General features: G+C 48.9%; 2 protein-coding genes across 5 annotated transcripts in view; both read right to left on the bottom strand.

Annotated features, from left to right (window-relative positions):
* The window catches only part of tln1 (talin 1), a 59,333-nt gene extending 49,923 nt beyond the window's left edge, over positions 1 to 9,410 (bottom strand). For 2 of the 3 annotated variants that reach the window (XM_086188533.1, XM_086188536.1), the window contains exon 1: positions 9,233 to 9,409. The gene's annotated coding sequence lies outside the window, so the exon portion shown is untranslated. Of the gene's footprint in view, positions 1 to 9,232 lie in introns of all 3 variants that reach the window. The other variant, XM_086188535.1, reaches the window with a different exon arrangement.
* Positions 9,411 to 14,752: 5,342 nt separating this feature from the next.
* Positions 14,753 to 24,597, bottom strand: hmgcs1 (3-hydroxy-3-methylglutaryl-CoA synthase 1 (soluble)). Of its 2 annotated transcripts, none has more exons than XM_086187548.1 (10): positions 23,565 to 23,744; positions 23,036 to 23,484; positions 22,580 to 22,705; positions 21,521 to 21,685; positions 20,410 to 20,578; positions 19,251 to 19,421; positions 18,397 to 18,503; positions 18,186 to 18,311; positions 17,203 to 17,360; positions 14,753 to 16,643 (listed from the first exon to the last, which is right to left on the bottom strand). In XM_086187548.1, exons 1-10 carry the CDS (start codon positions 23,570 to 23,572, stop codon positions 16,566 to 16,568), a joined length of 1,557 nt encoding a protein of 518 aa, XP_086043674.1. In that variant the 5' UTR covers positions 23,573 to 23,744; the 3' UTR covers positions 14,753 to 16,565. The 2 variants fall into 2 exon arrangements, with proteins under 2 accessions (XP_086043674.1, XP_086043675.1); XM_086187549.1 differs by lacking the exon at positions 23,565 to 23,744 and adding an exon at positions 24,449 to 24,597 and having other exon boundaries at positions 14,754 to 16,643.
* Positions 24,598 to 25,276: the final 679 nt, after the last annotated feature.

Genomic DNA, 25,276 nt, shown 5'->3' with positions numbered 1-25,276 from the left:
CAGTCAAGAACAAATGACATTTTCTCCATTTATATACGCACATATTTAACATAGCAAGTACAGGTCAGACAGGTAAACACACACAGTTGAACATGAAGCACTGGTGGTCAGTGCATTTACACTGCCTGACATCATGAGGGTGACAACAGCGTAACATGGCCTTCAAGTACTCAGTTCTGTGTTTAACTACTTCCAACAGCTTAACAGTCCAAAGCTCCAGGAATGAACCATCAAGGGCATCCAGGTCTAGTTAGCTTCAAGCTAACGGTATGTGGGTAGCATTCCCAGACTTCTGGAGTCATGCACACTCACAAAAATGAACTGAGAATAGTTTAAAAGGCAAATTACACTTTTCAGTGTAGAATCACATTCATGTCATGAATGATCCAATCACAGGTGGGCAGCTCAGTACGGGTATGAAGGCAGACAAGAAGCGCTGAAATCAGCTGGTTCAAACGACTGTGACGTGCTCTGGACCGCATGAGACCATGACCACGACTTTCAGCAGTTCAAGTGCGTGTGACCTGAGCCACACTAAGGGCCGCCACCTCAACTGGCATGCTCTGCTAGAGTGGAGGTACGGTTTCATTCCCACGCCAGCTACATATTGTCAGGTACAGACCAGCAAAGGACACTGAGGTGCCAAACATGTTGGAGCATGAAAGACCAGCTTCTGCAGCTCTTGGGGCTGATTCATCGCCTACACCACAGCTGCTACACCATAATGACTTGAGTGTGCAGCAAGGAGTCTGTGTCATTGTGCAATAACGAACCAAAACACTAGTTAGCAGTAGAGATGCGATATCGGTCGGTGCTGATCCTGTGGTTGTGTACTTATCGGCTGACAGATCAGATATCAGAATGAAGGTGACATCACGGATCCAAACTGGGTTCAGATGAATTGCCCTGGAATACAAATAAATGCATTCAAACGGAAGTACTGTGTGGTTAACACAGCTCATGAGGAAACCTTAAACATCATTCCAAAGAAAGAGCTCTGGTATCAGATGTGTAGCAGCGGGGCTGCTGTGACAGGGTTGGTTCTTTTCTGTCCCGCAAACAGCAGCAATTGAAACGATCCAATCATGTTGGAGCAAATCAGTTGATCAGTTACTGAAACACATTAAAGACCAGAGGAGGCGGAGGAGGATATACTGAGGAGGAAGCTAAGGAAGCGCTCATCTGGCACCGCCAAGCAGCAAAGAGGGAGGAGAGGATGAAGAGGTGGTGAGGAGGAGGAGGAGGGACAAGCCATGAAGTAGTTGAGTGACAGGAGTTAAGAAGAGGAGAGCAGATGAAGAGAAGAGTACGGTACATGAAAACTTTCCTGCAGATTTCTTGAGTTTCGTCCCAGGTTGGAGTGTTTGGTATGTGCTTGTCTCATCTCCAGCTGTAAATGGACTCCATTTATACAGCGCTTTTCTACCTTAGCAGCACCCAAAGCTCTTTACAGTCTCATCTCATTCACACACTGATGGTGGAGGCTGCCATGAAAGGTGCCACCCTACTCATCAGGAGCAATTAGGGGTCCAGTATCTTGTTCAAGGACACTTCAACATGGTCACCAGGGTCGAGGATCGAACCGGCAACCCTTCAGTTGCTAGACGGCCACTCTACCCCTGAGCCATGCCGCGCAGGGAAACTGTCCTCACCCTGTAACTGGGCTGATTTGAGCGAGCGAGAAGCTTCTAGAATCAGAACATCGATGCTTTCATCCCGTCAGTTTACTGTGGAACGTTCTTGTCCTGTGTGTCGTGTGTTCAGCTTCAGATGGATCATTGGTTGGTGTGTTTAGTGCAGCCTCTCTGAGCATGCTGTGGGGGAGTGGCCTTCTGCTCTCCACACACTTGGTCATGGGTTCCTCGGATGGTCGGTGTCCACGGATCAGTGTGTGTTCACATGCCTTCGGGTTGTGAGCTGGAAACAACAAGGATACCAGGAAGAAGACCTGTGGCATTTAACCAGCTAGAGCCGATGAACACACTGACTGCTGCTTGTGAGTGACAACGAAGCGTAAATAAACTTCCTTTTGTGGCATTTTCACAGTCAGGAACTAATTTTCCCAACTATTCTGACACGCCATGAATGCTACAGCAGTCTCACGTAGCCAGACAACTCCACCAGATCGTCATCACAGCGCAAGCACCTCAATATAGCAACAGTCTGTAGCTGTAAGAACCCAGCAACAGCGCTGTGCCATCGGGCGAAAAAATATGATCACAATGCATTTTGTGTACTGATCAATATTTACTGCTGTCCGAGGGCAAAACAAAGTTGAGGGATCATGAATACATTATTAGAATATAGGTTTAGAGTTGCCCTGTAAAAATACTACCAACACAACGAGGTTATTGCTAACCTTAAGTCATGTGCATTTAACAGCGATAGACAGGCAAATATTACTGTTACAGTCTGGAGGAGGGAGTGAGTTTCACAAACAATCCAGATTTTTAGGAATTTTATTTGTAACTCAAATGGACTTTAAAACAGTAGTAAAGAGCTTCCGCACATGCCCCCCCCCCCAGATGTTTATGTTTGATGCTTGATGCTGCCTCGAGTTCTTTTCTCTTCTTCTTCTTCCCACCAGGATCAGCCTCTCTCCCCAGAGAGCTTCCTTCTGCTTCCTTTCACCTGACTCAGCATTGCTGACTGTAACACGGCCAGAGAAAATCAGGTAAACACGGTGTCCTCCAGTCTGGCCGACATAAATCTCTCCATCTTGAATCCCAGGGAACCTGAGCCGGAGACAAACATCTAAAATAACCTTGCTTCTCTTCTGCCACTGGCCTCCTGGTCTGACGCGGGTCACAACAGTAGACGACTAGCTTCAGACTGGTTCATAACCAGTTAAAACTACTTAAACAACTAAGAATATTGCTCCAACTTTCACCAACTAAAATGAAAGTTCCCTTTTTTAACAGTTTCATTTCCCCAATTAAGACCTGGACAATCTAAAGCTTTCTAACATGTAACGAAACCTGCGCTCACTCTGATTTCACTGAGTTGCTGTGACATGCTTGCAACATTTATATAACATTTATTAAACAGATTAAGTATTGTAACATTATCAAATACAGTCAGCTTGAAGAAGAAATAACTACCAGCCTTGTTTGTTTTGGTAACACAAAAACTACATTTTGCTTGTAAATGTCTCCCTGTGTCTCTTCCCGAGAGCTTTAGAGGTCTTACGTGGTCCTGCATTCCCGACAAACCAGAGAGGTGAGCGACACACTGGCTCCATGTCAGAGTCTGTGTCCTGGTCCCAGATCAGCTACAACAAGCTGGCCTTTAACAGAGCAGCTGACGCCAGCCAGACAGGACAGACGCCGCACCAGCATGAGTGCTACAGCAGCACAGCTCACATCAGAAACAAGCTGGCGTCATCCCTGCCCTACCTGGCCGTCATCTCTACCGTCCTGGATTTGAGGGCAAGACCCGGTTCGGTGACATTGTTGTGTTTCTGCTACCATCACTCCATTCATCCACCAAAAGAAGATTAAATCACCAACTACTATGATCATTGTTACAGTCTTTTTTCCGACAGAAAAAGTCAAAAATCTGTCGGCTCCAGGCTCCTAAAAATCTGTATTTACTGCTTTTTGTTGTTTCTGACATAAAATCAAGTGCCAGACCTTTAACAGGATAAGTGGTAGAAAATGGATGTATAGATGGAAATAAACTGGGGAAATTCGTTAAGGCTGAGTAGTTCCAAAATTCATGGAATAATAAATGTCAAGGCTCAGGTGTGCGTATGGTGGTGAGCTGCTCCTGCATGACTGACCCACAGATGTAGACCAGCAAGTCTGGATGCACACTTTAATAATGAATATCTTCAGCAACAAATCCAAATATACTGTGACAACTTTCAGCACCATGTAGAATTTAAACATCCATTTTTACTCTTAAGTTTGTATAAAGAAAATAGCAACTTGTTCAAAGGTGGTTCAAATGTCAGGATGACCACCGTCCAGACTGAAGGAACATCCGGCTCAGGACCGTCCAAGTAGCTACCCTGAGCATCTTTGGGTGTGGGCAGCTGGACAGACCAAAGAAGACGTAACAGCGCATCACTTGGGGCTTGGCAAAGCTATGATTAGCATTTATCAGGTTTTGAAAGATTAATCATGGGAATAATGGTCAGAATAATCAATAATCCATAGCTGCAGCCCTCCTCGACCATGACAGAGCAAAAGGACTCAACTGATGACTGCGAGGGGCTCCATTATTACTGACAGTCTTTCATTTCTACTGCAGACTGGGTTTCCTGTGTCTGCCCCCCCCCCCCCCAACACAACCAAAATAAGATGTTTCAAAGTGAAGGAGGGAGGGGGTGGGTGGTGGGAAGGAGGCCCGTCGCCCCTCCACCTTCAAAATTACACCCTTGTGTTTGACACGTCTCCGCACATTTTTTCACACCAGCACATTCTTCAGCCCAGAGCCACATTATTCTGTCCAGCCGTCAAACTACTGGGGTTCCATGACCCGAGGACGTTGCTGGTGGACACAGAGAGGGACTTGCTGTGGTGAACACATACCATGGTGAACACACACAGCTGGAATCACGTGACTGGAGGAGCGTCGTCAGTCATTAGGCTGCAGGGCTGGTGTGTACCAGCAGCTCAGCGCAGGAAACTCATCCCCTCCTCTCGTCTTCTCCAGCACATATTGTACTGGCTGCTGACAGGAAGTGGCTGCTCAGCACATTTGTGTGTGTGTGTGTGTGTTTTTTACTATGAAGCCGTGGTCTTCCGTAGTGACTGAAGACAAGAAGCTGTTGTCTCCAAGCCCACTTGTAAGTCGAGGACAATAAACATCTGTTTGAAAAGAGCAGAGACATTCTTGTCTACTTCCCCTCAAAACACCACAGAAGTTCTGTGAGAGTCAAACAAGACCGGAGCCCTGACAGCGCGTCGGCTGCATGCTGTGACCCCCCTCCAACAGCTGAGCCACAGAGCTGTGGTATCACACCCTGTGTATCACTTCCTGACATACATGTTGAGTTCAAACAACTAAACGTCATGGCCCTGGTTCAGAGCTCTGTGTGTGTGTGTGTGTGTGGGGGGGGGGGGGGGGTGTGCTGAGGTCACGACCCCACTGTGACCCATTCTCAGGCATTTGGTAGGAGAGAAAGGGAAATAACTAAAACTATATTTTACATTAATATTTGATTGTTACAAGTCTCTTCCAGTGATCCAGTCAGAACTTCAACACTTAAACACCAGTGAGTTCCCCCATGCTAAGGAACCAGTATCAGGACCCAACACCCCCTCAATTCTCCATTCACGACAAAAACAATTTGGTTGGAATAAAATAAAACAAACTCAAAGTCAAACTGTTAGAAGCCCATCGACATGTCTCCAGGCGTCAGAACTGAACACCCGTGTGTCACGTTAAGAGTCTAAATAAAGTTCTTTCTGAATGCATCTGTGCGTTTGTGAAAGGATGTTTATTTTGAGTGTGACAAGAGGAGTTTGTGTGTGTGTGCGCGCGCATGCGTACACCCAACAACACACACACACACACACACACACAATATTTGAGCTAAACTGAGTTACCATGCACACAGAAATGTGAACCAACAGGAGAGCATCAGCAGTGCAGCATTCACGCTACAACACGCTTGGACACACACACTTGTTGCTCTGACACATCAGGAAGGGATAAGGAATTTCCTCTTGTGTCCTCTGTTTTAATTTTCTTCTCATCCCTGTACTTCATCTGTAAGGTCAACAGCTGATCCGACCCCGAGCCTTGACCTGAGGCTGGGGGTGAACCTGTGGCGTCTTCAATAGGTGCTTTTATAATTGTAAATTGAGTTTGTTGTTAGGATGCTTAACTGATAGTGAGGCTGACGCTTACCATGCCAGTGTTATCCTGATGCATAGCCGTGTTTCGATGAAGGTCACATGGGGGGGGGGGGGCACTCAGATTTGCTGGGGAAGCCGACTCAACCTCAAGTGTCCAGTGTCAGCCGTCTCTGAGTTTCCAGCCTGCTTCTGCTGTACGATGAATTCTTTCATCACGTAAAATTCCCCTTCAGTATGCTAGCTAGTTAGCCAACTGGCATGGTTTGAATAGCAACAAAAAAGCGACACACTCTGACTGGACAAAAACAGCACAAGTTCAGTAGCACACAGTGGAAATGGGAGCTGAAACGGGAGGCAGGGGCCCTTAAACCCTTAGATGAGTTCTGCATCTGAGGGCAACATTCTGGAGGTGGACCTGGTCCCTGCTGCTCTCCAGGAGTTATCCAACACCGAAGTAACTGAGGAGTCTGGATCCGTGACATCAGTCCCGGGTGAGTGCATGTTATGAGCGTGTGCATGAAGCTACAGTACCAGATGGCACCGTCTCAGTTTGGGGGGGGTGATAATCAGGAAACATTAGTGTGCATACGTTTGGTTTCGCTCATTCATGTTTTTTTTACTCGTAGTACCAGAGGTGCTACATCAGTTCCTGCATGTGAGTAGGTGCAGTTCAGTTCCAAACCCTTCTACCCCCTTAACATCCCATCATCTCTCAATACTGAACCAGAAGAATGACCGGTATTCACCCCAAGAATCCATCCGAAACTAAATGGGTTGTGCACCGCCCCTCCTCCTCCAGCACCTCCTCCTCCTCGTCCTCCGCCTCCTCCAGGGTACCAGCCCCTCCTCCTCCTCCTCCTCCAGGGTACCAGCCCCTCCTCCTCCTCCTCCAGGGTACCAGCCCCTCCTCCTCCTCCTCCAGGGTACCAGCCCCTCCTCCTCCAGGGTACCAGCCCCTCCTCCTCCTCCTCCAGGGTACCAGCCCCTCCTCCTCCAGGGTACCAGTCCCTCCTCCTCCTCCTCCTCCAGGGTACCAGCCCCTCCTCCTCCTCCTCCAGGGTACCAGCCCCTCCTCCTCCAGGGTACTATTATGGTTCGCTTTGTCTGACTGAAGGATAAACAAACCCATGAACCTTCCTGAAGCCCCTAGGGCACACATCAAGTTTGTTTGTCATGAATTTTCAGGGATGTCCATCCTCACACCTTCAGCCTCAACCCAACCCCAGGGATGAGCCTCCACCGTCTCCAGCCCTGCGGGGGCCCTCAACTCACCAATTAAAGGCAACTAGGTCTCCTAACAACCTCACTGATGGGCTCAGAGCTGCTTTCATCTGTGGAGGTTCCACGCGGGCCTGGCTGAACTCCCCAGGCATCTGACTGGGCTCAGGATTTGGCTGGAGTCTAAAACAAACGATTTCTTGTGCGGGGGGAGTGGTGGTACATGTTGACTTGACCAAATATGGCTGAGTGAAAACACCACGCTCCAGATCCCTGCAGCAGCACACTGGAATGAGGAGCAGGTCTCCTTAACTGGCGTGAGTGTGGGCCACGATATGACACATGCACACCCTCCCTGCAGCGTGTCGCCTTTAGAGGAGGGGTTCTGATTGGCTGCTGGATCAGCTGTACATGCGTTACACACCGCAGCCGAAAAAAATGGCCTGCTGAGGAGCTGAAATATTGAGGCTGGACCTCCTCTATGTGGCCAAACATGTCTGAAGTCTTAGTTTTTCAAGAGTTTAACTTAACAAGCAGAATGGTGATCCATCACCAGGGGTTGGGCCGCTAACTGGTTACAATCATTATCACCTGAATAAAACCATGATAAAGGTAACTGAAAGGTTCACTGCCTTGAATCTACTTCTCGGGGGGGGGGGGGGTCAGGTTGCTCTGAAGCAGCGACCAAGGCACGCACCCTCATCTTGCCTCCCACCTGCAGACACTCATCCACACACACACACACTTATCAAAACACTGCGTACTGTGCAACCTTTCTCGTAAAGGAGCCCAGTCACACACCAGCCTAGTCAATGTTGGTGATGAACCACGCCTGGACACACCATCCAGTGCCCCTATCCCAGGGGTAAGGAATCATGTGCCATGGAGGGCCATGTGGATGCAGGTTTTCCTTCCAACCCAACACTTTAACAGGTGATTCCACTGATTAACACACCTTCAGCCACAGAAGAGTGTTAATCAGTGGAATCACCTGTTAAAGTGTTGGGTTGGAAGGAAAACCTGCATACACACGGAACCTCCATGGCACATGGTTGCGCACCCCTGCCCTATCCAGTGTTCCACCGAGAATGACAAAAGGTAGACCAGAGAGAGGACCCAGAGACCAGGGACCAGATCGCTACACCTACTCTCACATCTCAACTGCCAGAGAGGAACCCAGAGAATCAGTGATGCCCACCTGGGCCTTCTTACCCCAGGTCAAGGGTCGCATCCCCAAACATATGGAGGGATGAAGGTGAACCCTCAGCTTAGTCATCATGACCATCAGAACAAGAGAGGTGTGTGTGTGTGTGTGTGTGTGTGTGTGTGTGGTTAGTGGTCACCCAGGCAGAAGCAGCAGAGGACACTGGGGCCACTGAAGATGAAGCCCAGCATCACCATCCTTTGTTGAGCAGGAGACTGGTTGACCTGGACAGTGACAGGTCAGCCCAACTCCTCCTCCTCCTTACCACACCACTGCAGACTATTGTTCTACCTGTGCAGGTATGACTGGTGGCCTGGGGGAGCCCCGTCATGTGCCAGCATGCTGCAGGACCTAGCAGGCCTCATCAACCCGCCATACCAGGCGCGCTCTCTGTCTCTCTCTCTCAGAGCTTTGACAGCATGTACATTCCCGCAGCGCGTTGCAGCGACCTGGTGACAGAATTCACACCCGCAGGCGATTGTTTTTTTCTCGCTTGTGTGAGAGCGGCAACACCCGCCCAGCTCCGGCCTGGTGTGGACACCTGGTGCAGGTCTAAGCCCGGACAGTGACCGAGAAAGAAGCTCCTCTTTGGAACTCAGCGGGGTCGAGAGGCAGCAACGGCTCTCAAATGCGGAACTGTGGTGAAATCTGACTGACAGCACACACCCGTCCGTCCGCAAGCTCAGACGTCAGACGTCCCGGTTCCTCTGCTGGAACTCATCCCTGAACATGAACATGGAGGCTTCAGCTATGCTGGAAATGAAGCCAGCCGTCTGTGTGTCTGCCGCCTGTTACCTAATATCTACCCGCCTGCTCCGGTCGCGTCTGCCGACCGACAGCCGCACTTTTACCGCCTCCACACTGCTGCTGCTAAAGTCACCAGTCTAGCAGGCCCAACTTGGGTCTGCCTCTCTTTTCTAACTTTTCGAGCTCGACTCTGATGACGTCAGGAGTTCTCCTTACAATGGTGGAAACTTTTCAAAGTTAGAAACTTCAGTCTGACCTGAGAGCAGTGAATCCAGTCCCGCCGGCAGCCTCTCGGACTCGGAAGGCAGATGTGTTGTCCCTATTTCAATTATTCCCCGTGGAAAGCGAAGTTTTAGCAGGGAATGAGCAGACAGACGGCGACTTTTCAGAGTTCCCCTCCCTATCCGCTCACAGCAGAGGCGATGCTTTAACTCCACCCTGACTGGCCGTGTACCAGCGCAGCGGGGCGGTGTCGCAGCTACTGCGGCTCCAGGAACTACATGTAGCGTGGATGTTTGAACCAGGAACTGCTGGAAAAGAAAACTTTGGTAGTGAAGGTTATCATGGACACGCGGAGGTGTAGGGAAGAGCCGGGGCGATGGTACCACGGTACTAACACATGGAATCCTCCAGCCGCTCACACGCCGATGAGGCTGCATGATTATGTTCAGGTACTGATGGTGAGGAAGGATGGGTGCATCCAAGACCACCCACGGCTGAACACTGTCAACCTCATTCTCTCTGTATAAACTCTACTGTATAGTTCACAAATTGTAACATAGTCACCATATAATCCCCTGTATTATCCATATATTACTCTGTGTATTACTACAGTGAAATCTACTATATAGTCCACTATATACTACTTTCTCACTGTATAGTCTACTAAATAGTCCATATACAATACAAAATATGGTCAACTATACACTACATGCTCACTATATAATCTCCTATACACTACAATCTAACTCAATAATCTGCTATATAGTCCACGATATATTTAATATTTCATCTACAATATAGTACACACGATACTGTGTTCTTACTCAAATATACTATATAGTCCCCTATATTCAGTACATACTGTCTATAAAATCTACTATATTGTTATATACATTTTATACTGCATTCTAACTAAATTATGTACTGTACAGTCCACTATATACAACATACTCACTATATAAACTACTATATAGGATTTGCAACATACTCATTATAGAGCCTACTATATAGTCCCCTATATAACTACATTGTCACGATAAAATCTACTACATAGTCAACTATATACAATATATTCACGATATAAACCACTATATATATATATATATACATATATATATATATCAAGTATATACTCCATTCTCACAAGAAAATCTACTACATAGTACCTTATACACTACATGCTCACTATACAGTCAGCTTTATAGTACCCTATATACACACTACATTCTCACTATGTAATCTTCTATATAGTCCACTACATACTACATTCTCACAATAAAATCTACTTACTATCTAAAACTTACTCGCTATATAATTTACTTCCAGATACTCCTCCTGCATAATTACACTGAGGTATGCATTACCACATTTTCAGTGTACAAATGTCTAGAAATTCAACAAGTAACTACTGTGTTAAACATTACCCATCAAAACAGTGGACCTCCTACTTCATGAGTCTCAGGTAATAGCAGGTTGGTGTGTATGAACCCCCCCACCCCCACCCCATACACACACACACAAACACACCTCACTCCCAGCTGCTCCCTGTACTCCTTTGCCCACAGACAAAATGATAAATTCCATGTTGGCTTTACTGTTTTAGATTCATTTAAGTAACTGTTCCGTCAATAATGGCCAGTATTCAGTATTGAGAAGAAACACATCATTATATTACTGAGGAAGTGGAGGCATGTCGTTTTACAGGCCTCAGTTCAACAACTGTCACTGTTTCTACAGTAGTTTATACTAGTTTTCACACGGTGAAGACACACTGGCTCTCACACACAGAGTAACAGTGTGTGAGGTTGAGAAGTTCCGGCTGGATACGGTTGGACTCTGGCATTGCCGGCAGTGAGAGTCGACGGGCAGGGGTGGCAATACTTGTTGCCCCTCGGCTTCGTGCCTGAATGTTGGAGTTTAACGTAGTCGATGAGAGGGTAGTCTCCCTACACCTTCAAGTGGGGGAACGGGTCCTGACTGTTGTTTGCGCCTATGCGCAAATAGCAGTACAAAGTGCCCCCCCCCCTTTTTTGGGGGGGATTTTTTTGGATAGAGGGAGAACTGGAGAGCGCCCCCTCTGGGGATTCCCTTGTTCTGCTGGGGGACTTCAATGCTGACACTGACAATGACAGTGAGACAACTTCGAAGAGATTCTGGACCACCATTCGCCGTCTCAGGAGGGGAAAATGATGCACTCTCAACAACCATGTATGGTGTGGGCAGTGTGCTGCTGACCTTGATTTGAGATGTTGTGGACCAGTGGGGGGAATACTTCAAAGACCTCCTCAATCCCACCAACATGTCTTCCAATGAGGAAGCAGTGCCTGGGGACTCTATGGTGGGGTCTTCTATCTCTGAGGTGGAGGTTGCCGATATGGTGAAAAAGGGCCCTGGGAGTGGATGAGATTCGTCCAGAGTTCCTCAAGGCCCTGGATGCTGCAGGGCTGTCTTGGTTGACACGAATCTGCAGCATCGCATGGACATCGAGGGCAGTGGCTCTGGATTGGCAGAAAGGGGTGGTGTTTCCCCTATTTAAGAAGGGGAACCAGAGGGTGTGTTCCAACTATCATGGGATCACACTCCTCAGCCTTCCTATTCGAGGGTTCTGGAGAGGAAGGTGCATCAGATAGTCAAACCCCAGATCCAGGAGGAGCAGTATGGTTTTTGTCCTGGTCTGTGGACCAGCTCTACACTCTCTGTTCATAACGTTTATGGACAGAATCTCCAGTTGCAGCCAAGGTGCTGAGGGGGTCCAGTGACCTTCAGCTCTTGCTGGATCGGTTCACAGCCGAGTGTGATGCGGCTGGGATGAGAATCAGCACCTCCCAAGTCAGAGTCCATGGTCCTCGCCCAGAAAATGGTGGAGTGCCATATCTGGGTCGGGGATGAGACCCTGCCCCAAGTGGAGGAGTTCAAGTACCTTGGGGTCTTGCTCACAAGTGAGGGACAGATGGATCGTGAGATTGACAGACAGACAGGTGCAGCATCTACAGTGATGGAGATTCTGCACCTGTCTGTCGAGGTGAAGAGGGAGCTGACCCGAAAGGCAAAGTTTTCAATTTACTCGTCAGTCTATGTTCCAAGCCTCACCTGTGGTCATGAGCTCTGGGTAATGACTGAAAAGACAAGATTGCGAATACAAGTGACCAAAATGAGTTTCCACTGGAGGGTGGCTGGGCTCTCCCTTACAGATACGGTGAGAAGCTCCACCATCTGCGAGGTGCTCAGGGTAGAGCCGCTGCTCCCTCACATCAAGAGGAGTCAGATGAGGTGGTTCAGGCATCTGGTCAGGATGCCTCCCAGACACCTCCCTGGGGTGGTGTTCAGGGTACGTCCAAATGGTAGGAGGCCTCAGGGAAGACCCAGGACAAGTTTGAGAGTCTCTCAGCTGGCCTGGGAATGCCTCGGGATCCCTGTGAAGACCTGGACAAAGTAGCCAGGGAGAGGGAAGTCTGGGTCTCTCTGCTCAGGCTGCTGCCCCTGCGACCCAAGAAGTGGAAGAAAATGGATGGATGGATAGTTGACAATCAACCTGGAGGATCCATCCTACAATTCTTGTAATTGGTCTGTATGTGCTCATGTCTCAGCGTTAGGGTGGTGGGTGTGTTTGACACAGGTCTGCCCAGAGTGGAGGAGTAACAGCCCTCGCTTGTGCACCTTGGCAGGAGCATTGTAGGGAAACATTCTTTTTCAGTGACATTCTTTTATTTGGGCTGACATGAGAAGAAGCTGCAAGTTGGATCTTTCAACCTTGTGTTAAGGAGAACAAAATGGAGACTTGGTAAGAGATAAAGAAGGGGACTAGAATTCCTTTCTGTGTGTCTCATCAGCGTCTCCCATGTTTAGCCTCCTGTGGCTCGTCCTTGTCTCTGCTTACTCTCAGTCAACAACATCAACACCAGATACTCACCAAGTCTGTTTGTGTACCTCCAATAAAGTGACACATTATATCCGTCTGTCTTCAACCTCTTACCCTGAGGAGGGCTGAGATGGCGAGAGAGAATGTGAGGCCTCCAGGGAAGGGAACTACCCCGGTCTGCCTCTACCTCCCCAGACTTCCACGCAAATTTGAAGACGTGTCATCCAAGACAACCCCTCAATACCCAGAACCTTCAGCAGTTCTGGACAGATATCTTCACACCCTCCATCATCCTCCAGCTCTACCTGGGCTAGTTTGGTTCAGGAGTTCCACAAACTATTCTCTCCACCCCTCAAGTTCTTTCTCAGTTGGGGTCAACAATGTCCCATCGTAGGTATAAACAGCTCGGATTGGTTCCCTGCTTCTTCCCCCAGAGGGGATGGACAGTAGCACTCCGGTGCTGACCAAAAGTCCTCCTCCACACTCACTATATTGAATATAGTTCATGAGTTGAGGAAGAGTGAGACATAGAGAGAGAGAGAGAGAGAGAGAGTGAGAGTTAAAAATTCTAACAATTTGTTGCAGTTTATTGTGGTGGAAATCCTAAAACACATCAATGTATGAGAAACACTGATTTATTTCAAGTTGCTATAATTAGTCACAGAAGGTGTGTAGAGGCCTCTGCTACAGCCCCCTCACATAGTGCAGGAGTTTATAAGGCAGTTTAGCTCTTTAAGTATTGATGGCGCTATAACTGTGCTGATGTGCTTTGATCATCTAACCCAAGAGATGGGAGGGCAGGAACAGAACCAAGACCAGATCTATGAGTCTCACAGTTAAATGTGCAACGTGCAGACCATCACAGGCTCAGTAACAGGATCTGAGCAAAACCCCTCTGTGATTGACACACGTGTGTGTGTTAACCATGACAAGTGTTTGGAGAAAAAAAAAAAACCCTCTCAAATGCTGTCCGAGTTTCTATGCTCGGTGTTCATGGTCTTTTTTTCCCCATAAATTAGTTGTGAAAGGCTTCTGTGATCAAACAGGAGAAGCAATTGATTGATGCTCTTGAGCTGCGAATCAGGGTTTTGTTTCTGGCTTTAAAACGCCACAAAATAAAACCTCTTGATAGGGACAGAGGAGGAAGAGCATGTTTGTGGTTCTGTAGGGAGGAAGGACAGACTTCCTGCCACTGATGCCTTCAGCTGCAGCTGTGGCTTCTGACCCTGTTAAAACAAATTAGTGTGATGAGGTTTGAGACATGAGATGTGATAGTGGCACTTGGACCAGAAAAATTCACAGGATCATAAATAGATAAATAAAAAATGTTGACTAAATTGGAATTGTTTCATGTATTTTGAAAAGATGGGAAGTTTAATGAGGAACCACTTGTGCTCTGCTTGACGGGTTGAAGAAAACCAACCTGCTCCCCCATGTGGCTCAATGCAGTACTGCTGGTCAGACGCTCCCCTCCTGATGGGTGGGAGTCAGCGTCACAAGTGTCCTGTATCAAGAGTGCCTCCTCAGGTCACAAGGAACAGTAGGTCACAGTCTCATCGAGGCATTGGCCTCCTGCAGCGGTGACACCTGCAGTCGACTGGAAATCAACGTTCTGGTGCACCGTCAGGGTTTGGAAAGGTGACATGAGGAGCACGTCACAGGTTCAGAGCCGTTGGAATGTGGTTGATGGAGACAAATGACCAGCAGGACATGTGATAAATGTTCATTTATTGTTGAGCTCTACAACCATCTGGGTAAAACTACTCTGACGTCACTCTCTCATATCTACAAAGCATAAATAATCTTACAGTTTTACTGAATATTACCTTCAAAAATGATCATGTGACCTCAGAACCAGGCCACACACACACACACCGCTGTGACGCAGGTGGGAGGAGCTTGACACCAGAGGAAGCACCTCTAAAAAACCTCGGTACAGTAGCAGTCGTCTGTCAGCTGGAGGCTTGTCCTCAGGTAAACAGCAGCAACAAGCACTTGGACCAGGAGGAGACGTGCGGCTCTGCTCCGACCTGGAGCCTCTGCAGTGCTGCACAGGACATCATCTCAGGTCGCAGTTTTGCTGAAGTGTCAGACACTGCAGAGCTGAAGGGTTCGGACTAACCAACCACACTCGGTGATAAACCGCCTCCGTCGAGGACACGAACCACCGTCCCAGTACTTCCCTGCTGAGCTTCTGCACCAGTGGCATCAGGTGAGGGACAGAGGAGCACACGGGCTACAGTCACTCAGTTTGGTTCTCTGAGCTACAACTTGATTTTTTTTTTTCTGCCTCAACAATAAGGTACGATCACTTGAACCGGTTTTTAGTCCGAGTCCACAATAAGAACTTAAAATCCATCAGGTCTTTAACGTTGTCACCTCCACCCATTCTTTGATTTGTTTGAATTGACAGTTTGAGGATTAAGAAGAAAGTTAAGGACGGATTTTCATGACACTTATCAGGGAGAAGATATCCACCCAGGTGAGACTGATCTGGATTCAGATCCAGGACCAGCTCTGGAGGATTCTGCTCCACAGCTTGTTGGGGCAAAATGTGATATTTTGAGCTTTATGTAGCTTTTTTTCTGGAATTATTACGATAAGAAATCAGCCGTATTTCACACACGCGCACACACACACACACAAGTGGGGTCTGAGTGGAGGTCTGCACCTGCACCACCTCTCCATGGTGGATATGATGCGGGTCGTAGCCAACCAGCGCCTCAGTAGGTTCAGGCGTCAGATGACAAAAAGGCAAAACTAAAGTGAAGAAGTTGAATGCAAATCGCTTCAGTTCAGCGTCTGACACCTGAAGAGATGCAGCCTCTAGTTTGATGGTTCCCGTGGAACACGGGCCGACTGCACAGAGGGCCTGCGTGATGAGCTACAGGAGTCCGTCTGCAGCCTGGTTGGTGGGAGTTTGGTCACATGATGAGTCTGTACAGTCCTGAATAAAGGAGACTATGTCCCCTCATAGACATATGAGGTATTGAACAGAAACAGCAGGGGGAGGAGCTGTCTCATAGGTTGCCTTGACAACATCAGCCCTATTCTGATGCATTCATACATTTGGAGCAGGATGCTCTTTGTTGGTTTGAATGACCCAACTGGAGGACGCTCCTGATCTCCGGTGGTGGTCTTCCTGTCGCTGGCGGCCAGCTGCCAGGAGGAAGTCTGCCAGTGCTCCTCCCAAGCCTACAGCTGTCCATTCACGTGGCAGGAAGATATATAAAAATGTCAATGTTAAAATAAAGTTTTCTTGAAGCCAAGGTTGTGGACCCTTTACTGTCCACCTGTAACAGACATGGCTGCCCTGGGGGATGATGGGAAGGGCGCCACATTCCACTGCCGTCCACATGAACACTTCAACAACCTAAGTGAGTTCAAGGTAGATCACGTCAGAGGTGCTCGGTCCTCTCCTGGCAGCCTTCTGACCTCTAGTGTCGTCTAGCTAGAACACTTCCACATGGCTGGACCTCGATACCTCTCACAGGAACACTGAGCGCGCTCAGTTGCTGACGGCAGCCTCAGGGCTGGTGGCGGCTGCAGGGATGCGAGGCATCTTCTTGGCTGGACTTGGGATGTGCTGGAGGGGGAACAAAGAGGGAGGTGTGAGTGGGAGGGCAGGCCTGCGGAGGGAAGCTGGTCACCATGTTCAGAAACTACTTCAGAGGCAGGAAGTGAGTATGTAGTGAAGTATGAGAGATGTGGCAGAGAGACACAAGCAATACCAGTATTCCTCGGGTCATGATCTGGACCCAAAGCCTCCTACATGGGTTGTAAGACACAATATAATGTACTATTCAGAATACTAGATTGTAAAAGCTTTTCTTTTAGAAATAAACCACAATGGGCTGTGTTCTAATCAGGGTTTGAAGGGGTGAGTTTAGAAGATGTGTACAACAGCAGCTACCCCGTCTTATTCACTGTCTTTTTATTTTGTTTTCAAATAAAAGCTTTTTCTTGAAAAAGTGAGATTTGGGGGTTTGTCTTGTGATCAGAGTGGTCTTATATAGGGAACACTACGGTAAAGATATTGTGAAGAATTCCAACAATGAACAACCAGTTTGATTTGAAACTAACGGCTGTAGATGCAACATGGCGGCGTCCAAGAGGCTCCGCCCAGTATAAAACTGGTGCTGTACCTCAGTGGCGGTGTTAGAGCGAAGGTGCTGCTGCTCTGCCGGCAGGTCATTGTCCAGAGGCCTCCTGGCGTATTCTCGGCGGTGTTTTTCATCTACTCGGGTCAGGTACCAGGTTCCTGGGAACAGATCCTCCACGCAGCCCCGAGGGATATAGCTGGCTGTAAACACACACACACACACACACACACACACACACACACCTTAATACAGCTACTTCCAGTGCATCTTTCTGGTCTCTTAGTTTGTGTGTGGACTGGTGGACCAGCACCAGAGAGGGGGCTAGTTACTGTGCAGCAGAGATCAGGACTCGTCAGCGGCTGAGTGTTGAGGGCGGAGTTATTCAGCTTAGATGATGTTAGCTGCTCAGCAGGCTCATGACTCCACTGGCATTGTAGCTGAGCTCATTCATGATTTTCAGGTTCAAGACAGAACAGCTGACAGTGTGAGACCACGAGCTCGTCTGGTTAATGGACGATAACATTAAACCCAAATATACTGAAGGTACTTTTATCATCATTGATAAACCTGAGAAAATAGACTTGATTGTTTTAGACCACGTCCAGAAAGCTTGCGTGTCATCCTGGAGGATCTAGTTCACCTGGAATTCTTCTTGACGCGAGTGCATCGCTGCACGGTAACAAGTTTGTGTGTGTTTACAGAGAAAGTGATGTGATCACAAGTGGCACTCGAGACGCACAAGACAGAGCAGCTGTGACCAGATCAGATCGCAGCAGTAACCAGGATCCACGGTTACCTGACCTGGTTTAAAGCATGAAAAACACTCTTCAAAATGTCTGCTGTTATTATTATCATGTGATCTGTGATGTCACATGACGGCAAGTGTCGGTACGCCAAAAATAAACTTCACTTAGTTCTTGTGTTTCACTCACACTCTTGGAGTTGTGAACTTGTGTATTTTACTGAAGCAAAACTACAACCAGGACGGTTTAATCAGTCTGACTGATGAAAGGCAGCGGTCGTACCGAGGTGGTGGGTCTCCTCTCTCAGCTTCATGTTATCGGAGAAGATGGCAGGAGTAACCTTCCTCCTTGAGTCCAGGCGCACCGGCAGGTCACTCGAACTGGAGACCAGTTTGTCCAGAGCAGAGCCTGAAGGATACCATCCACAACACATGACTCTTTCCTAGAACCCTCCAAGGCCAAGCTGAATCTGCGAGCTGTGGCGTGGACTCACCGGGGGTGTGGTCCTGGGTGACTCGCAGAGAGTACAGAGTCGCAGCAAATCCTGATCCGTAGGAGAAGACTCCGATCCTCTGACCCGCTACCTGGGAAGGTGTGCATCTGCAACACAAGACAATACAGCAGCTTCAGGTGTCCTGCTGTTAAGGGACCAGGGTGTAGGCTCTAGTGATACCCAGGACCTGTTGTCGGAGGGCAGGGCCATTGGCTGTGACATCACACAGACAACAGACTCCTTCCGTAGAGAATATTCTGCAACATCTGTCTCATTATGTCATTAATCCATAAAAACACTGGGTATAAAATGACAACTGCACTCTGACTTTTTGATTGACACTTCATCTGAGCTGACACAAGTTCTCAACCTACAATAGCCAATGAGAGTACACATTGAACAAGAGTGCCCGCCCATTCTCTTGTGTCCAGACTGAGCCGATGAGAACAGTCAACAACATCCAGGAAAATACCCTGCAATGGTTGAATAGGCCCCTGCTCATGAAACTGACACTGCAGCCATTTTTAAACACCCAGGACAGCGTAGTGCCACCACCCCACGTGGAACTTTCACAATTTTCTTTGCCCTAAAAAGGTGACCTAATCTGACCTTTGCACTCCGCCAAAAAACACCCTCCCTCTACTGCTTCAGCAGCTTCTCAGACGCTCTGGTGGAGTTCAATCCACAACAGAGACGTGAGCGAGCTCGGCACCAGAGGCCAGCAGGTTGACATCCAGGACTAATTCAATGAACATTGTTCTAAAATAACTGCAGTTCCTGCTTATAATTTGCTGTTTCTGGTCGTAGCAACAGAGAATGTGAACGTTCAGGCAAGACTTGGCGTGGAAGCGTACTGTGCGATGAGGGATGCCAGGCAGCCATAGACAGAAGGCGTGTACATGTTTCCATTCTGGTTGGAGACGAGCAGGGAGAGCTTGGTCTTCCTGTCAAACAGGTCGGTGCTGGCCTTCATGAAGGCCTTCTCCACATCCCGGTCGAAGTAGGTCTCCTCTGGCTTCACGTCTCTGCAGGCAGACACAAGAACCGCTTCAGTACTGAGGACCACAAGCACCACACGCACAGAAAACCTGCAACTGCATTTACACAGGCTTTAAAAAGAGGTTCAACCTGAACTATGACACGCTACACGAGTCACATGATGGTCTGAGGCTAGGATGGTGGTAAGATGCATGTGGCCCCCAGCAGTGAGCACACACTGGTATCAGGCGTTATCTGTACCCCAATCAAGTTATTTGTTTCAAGTGTTACCATATCAACATTTTCAAGGGAGTGAAATGTGAGCAAAAGCATGTGTGACCCCCTGAGGGACACACTGTTCCTGACCTCCCGCCTCCTCCGAACTTCACTGCTGCCAAAACCATCATGAGGGGACTCTGAGCCGAGACCCAGGCTATATTAGACGTGGTCAGTTGGCTGCCACGGCCAGGGCCAGCTGCCACATTCAGACCCCTCCTCACTCGCCTCTTAACCAGCCTCCCCCCCAACACACACTAGTCAAAAGATCACCAAGTCCACCTCAACCTAGGAGAGCTCATAAAGTTTCAATGAAAAGGTTCTTGAGTTGTTCTGAAGACTTGAGCAGAAGTTACAGGAACCACAATCCAAGCTGGCAGTTTCAGTTCTCATAACTTCAGAGGTCTCACTCACATCTTCACATGCAACAATTCAAAACAGGTTTCTACCGCACAGCTGATTCGTAGAGCCGTCCCTCCACCAGGACCAGCCGTCCTGCCCTCCCTGCTGACATCTCTCCACATCGGCAGCTCAGAGCAACAATCAACAGCAGCCATGTTTCCTGATCACTCTGTTCTTGTCTGCTGGAGTCTAGTGATAGCATCACGGGTACTGCTAGTGCAAGTGGGACAATTATTACTAACACTAGAGCTGGAATGACATGAGGCCTGTGAGGGCCTGTCTGAATCTGCACGTGAGCACCTACAGGGTTCCTCTATCAGGCGCCGATCGGGTCTGGGTCAGGGTGTCTGAGTGTACCTGAAGGCGTCGAGGCCAGTGAAGGGTCCCGTCTCGGTGTTGGGGTTGGGGTGGTTCAGGAAGTCATTCAGCATCAGTCGAGCCAGTGATTTCTGCACCAGCTTGCAGTAGGGAGAGTGGAAGACCAAAAAGCCAAAGTCCTCCAGACAGAAGCGTCTCTCAGAGCCCTCTGGAAGAAGGAGAGGGAGCAGTAAGTGAAGGCACCGCCCTGTCATCCCGCTGGTGTGCCACCCTGACTCTCCTCCTCCCCCCCTCTCACACCTGTCATCTACTCTTGGCTCAAACTCCACAACAGCGAATTTCATTTGGAGGTCAAAAACATACCAATGTGATGAAGCTGATGAAGTGGGTGGTTCTGGCTTTGTGTTGCCATGGAAACGACCCTCCTCTGTCACATGTAAAGCAGTGAGGTTGGAGGAGCTCAATGCGTCTCTTTGTGTTCTTGTAGTCAGTTATAGTTGGTCAGGCTGCAGATTGACTTCATTAAACCTACTTCATGAAGTGGAGTAAACTTAGCAAGCCGAGCATCTAAATCCTCACACCGCTAACATGCTAAACCCTCTTAAGCTATTAGGCAGCTATCAGTTTACCCCCTGCAGGCCACTGCCCACCCCCTCCAATGGTCAGAAGGGATGAAGTCAATCTTGTAGCATGGACACATTAGCGTGTCTGTGTTTCAGAGACACGAGGGCGCACCGGTGCAGCTGTGGCTGGACCGCCACCACAGCAGTGCTACTACCATCATGACAACTGTCTCATGTCAAAGCAAGTACACGTGCTGGCCTCGCTAGGTGTAACAGAGTATTTTGTCTTTGCTCACATTACTGTGTGACGTTTCCATGGCTACTTATTTCAGTCAGCCAGGAGGCTGGGTCTGAAAAGATACACATCACCATCTACTCACAAAAATGCATGCTAGGCTGCATGACTCATCAAATACAAACATTAACAATGTTCCATTAAACCCACAATGATAAATGTCAGCGTCAAAACATGCCAACGACAGTCTACAACTGTCACAAAAACATGTGAACAGCAGTGTCAAATTACATACATGGACATTCCACCAGGTGTTCTTAGTGTTAATGATTGACAGCTAGGCTCCACCCACCTCTTTGCCACTGGGCCTGGATCTTGTTGCGGTACACGGCGTAGCAGCGGTCCAGGGCGCTCAGGTAGCACTCGATAGACAGCTTACCATCCACAACAGGATACTCGGACAACAGGTCAGGCTTGTAGAAGTCATACGCATGCTGCATGTGGGTCCCCCGAAGACCTGAACCACAACAGCCAGCATGAACACACACACAAATCTACACAGCTTTCCTTGTAAGAACACAACAAAAACTTCCGTCATTAGGACAGTATAACCCTGACCAGCAGCTCATCATTTTAACCACATTAAGATGATCTTTGGTCCCCATGAGAACTAGTGGTCCTGATGAGATTAGTGGTTATACCAGGAGGGACACACACACACACACACACACACACAACTCTATGCGTGTCTGCGGCGGCACACATGACCACATGCTAGCTGGCAAAAACTGAAGAAGAAGAAGACATTCCTGCCCCGACGCCACCGAGGCAAGCTGCACTACATTCCAGTTGTGACGAGGGTTGTTTGACGCTCCACATGGCGTCACCTTCCAACAACAGCATCTCAGAAGTGGAGCTGGCTTGATCATGACTGTTGATCACAAATATTGATCACGACTGTTGCTGCAACACAAAGCAGTCAGCCTGTGGACTTCAGCCATCAGCGTTCCAGTGCGAGGTCACAAAAACAACCTGACCACGTGTTTGTGAACCACCCGAGCAGATGGAACCAGACAGTACCGGACTCATCCACGCCCCCCAGCAAGTACCGCTTCAGCTGAGAACCTGAACCGACGCCGCAAACAGACAATGTTTCTGCTGAGGACACAATTACTGAGCTGGTTTCTGACATGTTGGCGTTCCACTTCAACACTAATACACATGACATAAGTTGTGTGACTAAACCCCACAAACAAATCATTGATCAGAGAGAGAAGACAAGGACGAGTCTGTCTCTGTCCTCAAGAAGGACAAGATTATGTCCTGATCAAGGCGAACAGTGAGGTTTTATCAAACAGCTGTAGATTAACCCTCCCGTCAATCACATGACTTTCAGCTCTGACAGACTGACCTCGTTCAAAGGCCAGAGGAGCGTTGGGCCCCACCAGCATGGCCACAGCTCCAGCGCCCCCTGTAGGTCTGGCACTTCCCTTGGCGTAGACAGCGATGTCCCCTGCTACCACCAAAGCGTAGCGGCCTGTGGAGAGAATGGAGAAAGATGAGGCAAATGAGAAGACTGTCAACTGAACTGAACTCGTCCCCTCACAGACCACAGCTACGTTATTGAGTGCAACTTTGTTGATGCAGACGTGACTCTAATAAGGATTTGGGTGAAGTAACCAATCTTTGGTGGAGGCATCACAACAAACGGGACAACTCTGAAGATTTGAATGAATCCCCTCATTTACTCTCCACCCTTCAAGAGGATGATTGGCAGGAACTCTCGGTCACACTCCAGTAGAATGTCAGTGGCTGACACGTGTTTGTTTATGCAGGTGTGTGTGTGTGTGTGTGTGTGTGTGTGTACCATCCCAGGAGCTGGACTCCACCCAATTAACAGCGTTGAAGAGTGCCGCCGTGCCACCATAGCAGGCATTGGTGGTGTCGATTCCCTCCACGTCCGTGTTGCCGGAGTCCTCGAACAGCTGCATGAGCACCGTCTTCACAGACTTGGACTTATCTATGATGCTCTCAGTGCCGACCTCCAGGCGACCTACACTGTCATAGGACAGGCCGTTCTTTTCCATCAGTCGCTGGACCACAGTCAGGCACAGTGAGTTGATGTCCTCGCAGTCAGAGCAGAAGCCCATGCGAGCTTGTCCCAGTCCCACCGTGTATTTTCCGGCTGCCACGCCGTCAAACTGCTCCAGCTCAGCCTGGTCCACATACTGGGAGGGGAAGTACACCTCGATGGCGATGATGCCCACATCTTTGGGCCATGGTCCCAAGCAACTGATAGGGGCGGAGCCAGGCATCCTGTTCACATGGACACAGCATTTACCCCTCATATCTAGCACTGGATAATGTTTGTGAGAAGATGAGCAACCGGCTCTTACATCGGCATCTGTGTTTTTAGGAGACTTGTTGCTGGTCATTGGCCTGTGATTAGGACAGACCAATACAATCACACTGATACCTCTGTTAGCTACCTGTTAGCTACCTGAGGCTGTTAGCCAACTGAGCTGAGGTGAGAGACCCGGCCTGGGCAGGATAGATCATCCACAGCTAACTTTAGCCTGCTAGCACTTTCAGCTATCACTTAGTTAATAACACACGTAAGGCACTCACGTGACACAACAGCCCAGTTTCCCATGTTACAACACACACAGCCAGTCACACACCACGCTGAGTCGAGTCGTGGGTTTTCCTGACTTGCACTAGTAACCTTGGTTCATGTCACGTCGGACTGATGTTGACAGCTAGCGGGAACAACTAGCTCCCAACTACAGACGGACGCCAGCTAAACTGGGTGAAAGGGCACAGGGATTTCCCGGAACTTAAGTCGTTGCGACTGATGAGATGCTGTCGAACCCGGCGGTCTCACGTCGATCACGTCAGAAAAGACAAGTCGCTAGACAAACCAGAAATAATATATTACCACGGTAGAGAAAATCGCAGTGACGTTTGCTGGATAAAAATCCTAAACGTTATTTCTGGTTCTGAATTCCCCCCCGGACACCTTGGGTGACGGACCAGCTTCCTGGGCAGGATGGGAAAGCCCGCAGCCGGTCAGCTCACCTCGGCCCGTGGATTCTGCTAACAGGACGAGGCGTTTCTGAGAACATTAACTCTGATCTGATCGACATATATCTGATAAAGGCTCAATATTCCAGATACACCTGACATTCAGCTCCTGGAGATACTCGCCAGGACAACAAACCAGAGGAATGTGTTCCGAGACAACAGGTCTGAACTCAGCCTGGACGGTAAAGCAGCTCACCTGTTTGTGACGTTCCCTGTCGCTCTCGGTAGTTGTATGCGTCCGCCCCTGCAGTCGTGTATTTATGTCCGGGATGACAAGGCAGCGGAGCTCCTGGGCGCCAGCGGCCGGCCGCTCGACCAATCACCATCGACGGACGTGCGAGTCAACATGCGGCGCTACCAGAACCCGCAGGATTCCAGCCAATCGGAGACCAGAAACAACGACCACGCGCCGGAGCAGAACCAGCGAACCAATGGGAGGACGTGTACGATGTCTGGTGACGGAACGGGAGCCAATGAGAGCGCGAGAATAATTCCTGGCGCGGTAATAGACGCGGCGGTGGGCAGCGCCGGAGTTTAAAGTTCTCAGTTTTACACAGCAAACAGATGATCGCATCGCCGTGATCTCAGCGGCGGCTCCGGCTCAACACACCGGCACACGGCCGGGGGTACGCGACTCATTCATAAATCGCTCCACAACGCAAACAGACACACAAAGATAAAGAACCGAATCATCTGTCAGTACAGATGTGGTTCCGTTGAGACCGGATATTGTACAAAGATGAACCTTCCAATCTACTGAGACATTCACGTTAGTGAGTCACCGGAGGCCACGGAGCCAAGAGGAAGTGCGGAGAGCCCCCAAGCATCAGGCTGTGATCCACAGGATGATGACAGAGGGCAGGAACGCCCCGCCGGCATGACGACAGGTAGTCGTCCTCCGTCTTGTAAATTAAACTATGATTATTTCTGAAGTTCCTGTAAAGTCCTCCAGTCAGCAAGCACACTTCTACCACAGGGCTGCCCATTCCTGGGAGTCCTGGAGGGTGGAGGCCCAGGCTGTGCA

This window comes from Aulostomus chinensis, chromosome 19 (assembly GCF_037954235.1).
Source record: "Aulostomus chinensis isolate RoL2024-O1b breed Wild chromosome 19, RoL_Achi_v1.0, whole genome shotgun sequence".
Taxonomy (NCBI): Eukaryota; Metazoa; Chordata; class Actinopteri; order Syngnathiformes; family Aulostomidae; genus Aulostomus; species Aulostomus chinensis.
Note: the sequence above shows the minus strand (reverse complement) of the source record. Positions and strands in the feature narration are given on the sequence as shown.

Bases quoted from the DNA above. Each gene is read 5' to 3' on its own strand.
- hmgcs1 (XM_086187548.1), bottom strand. The intron at 18,504-19,250 runs GTACGCTTCCAC...CTTGTGTTGCAG, and splicing joins CTGGCATCCCTCATCGCACA to ATGCACACCTTCCCAGGTAG. The intron at 16,644-17,202 runs GTACAGCACCAG...TTCCCCCTCCAG, and splicing joins GCTCTAACACCGCCACTGAG to CACATCCCAAGTCCAGCCAA.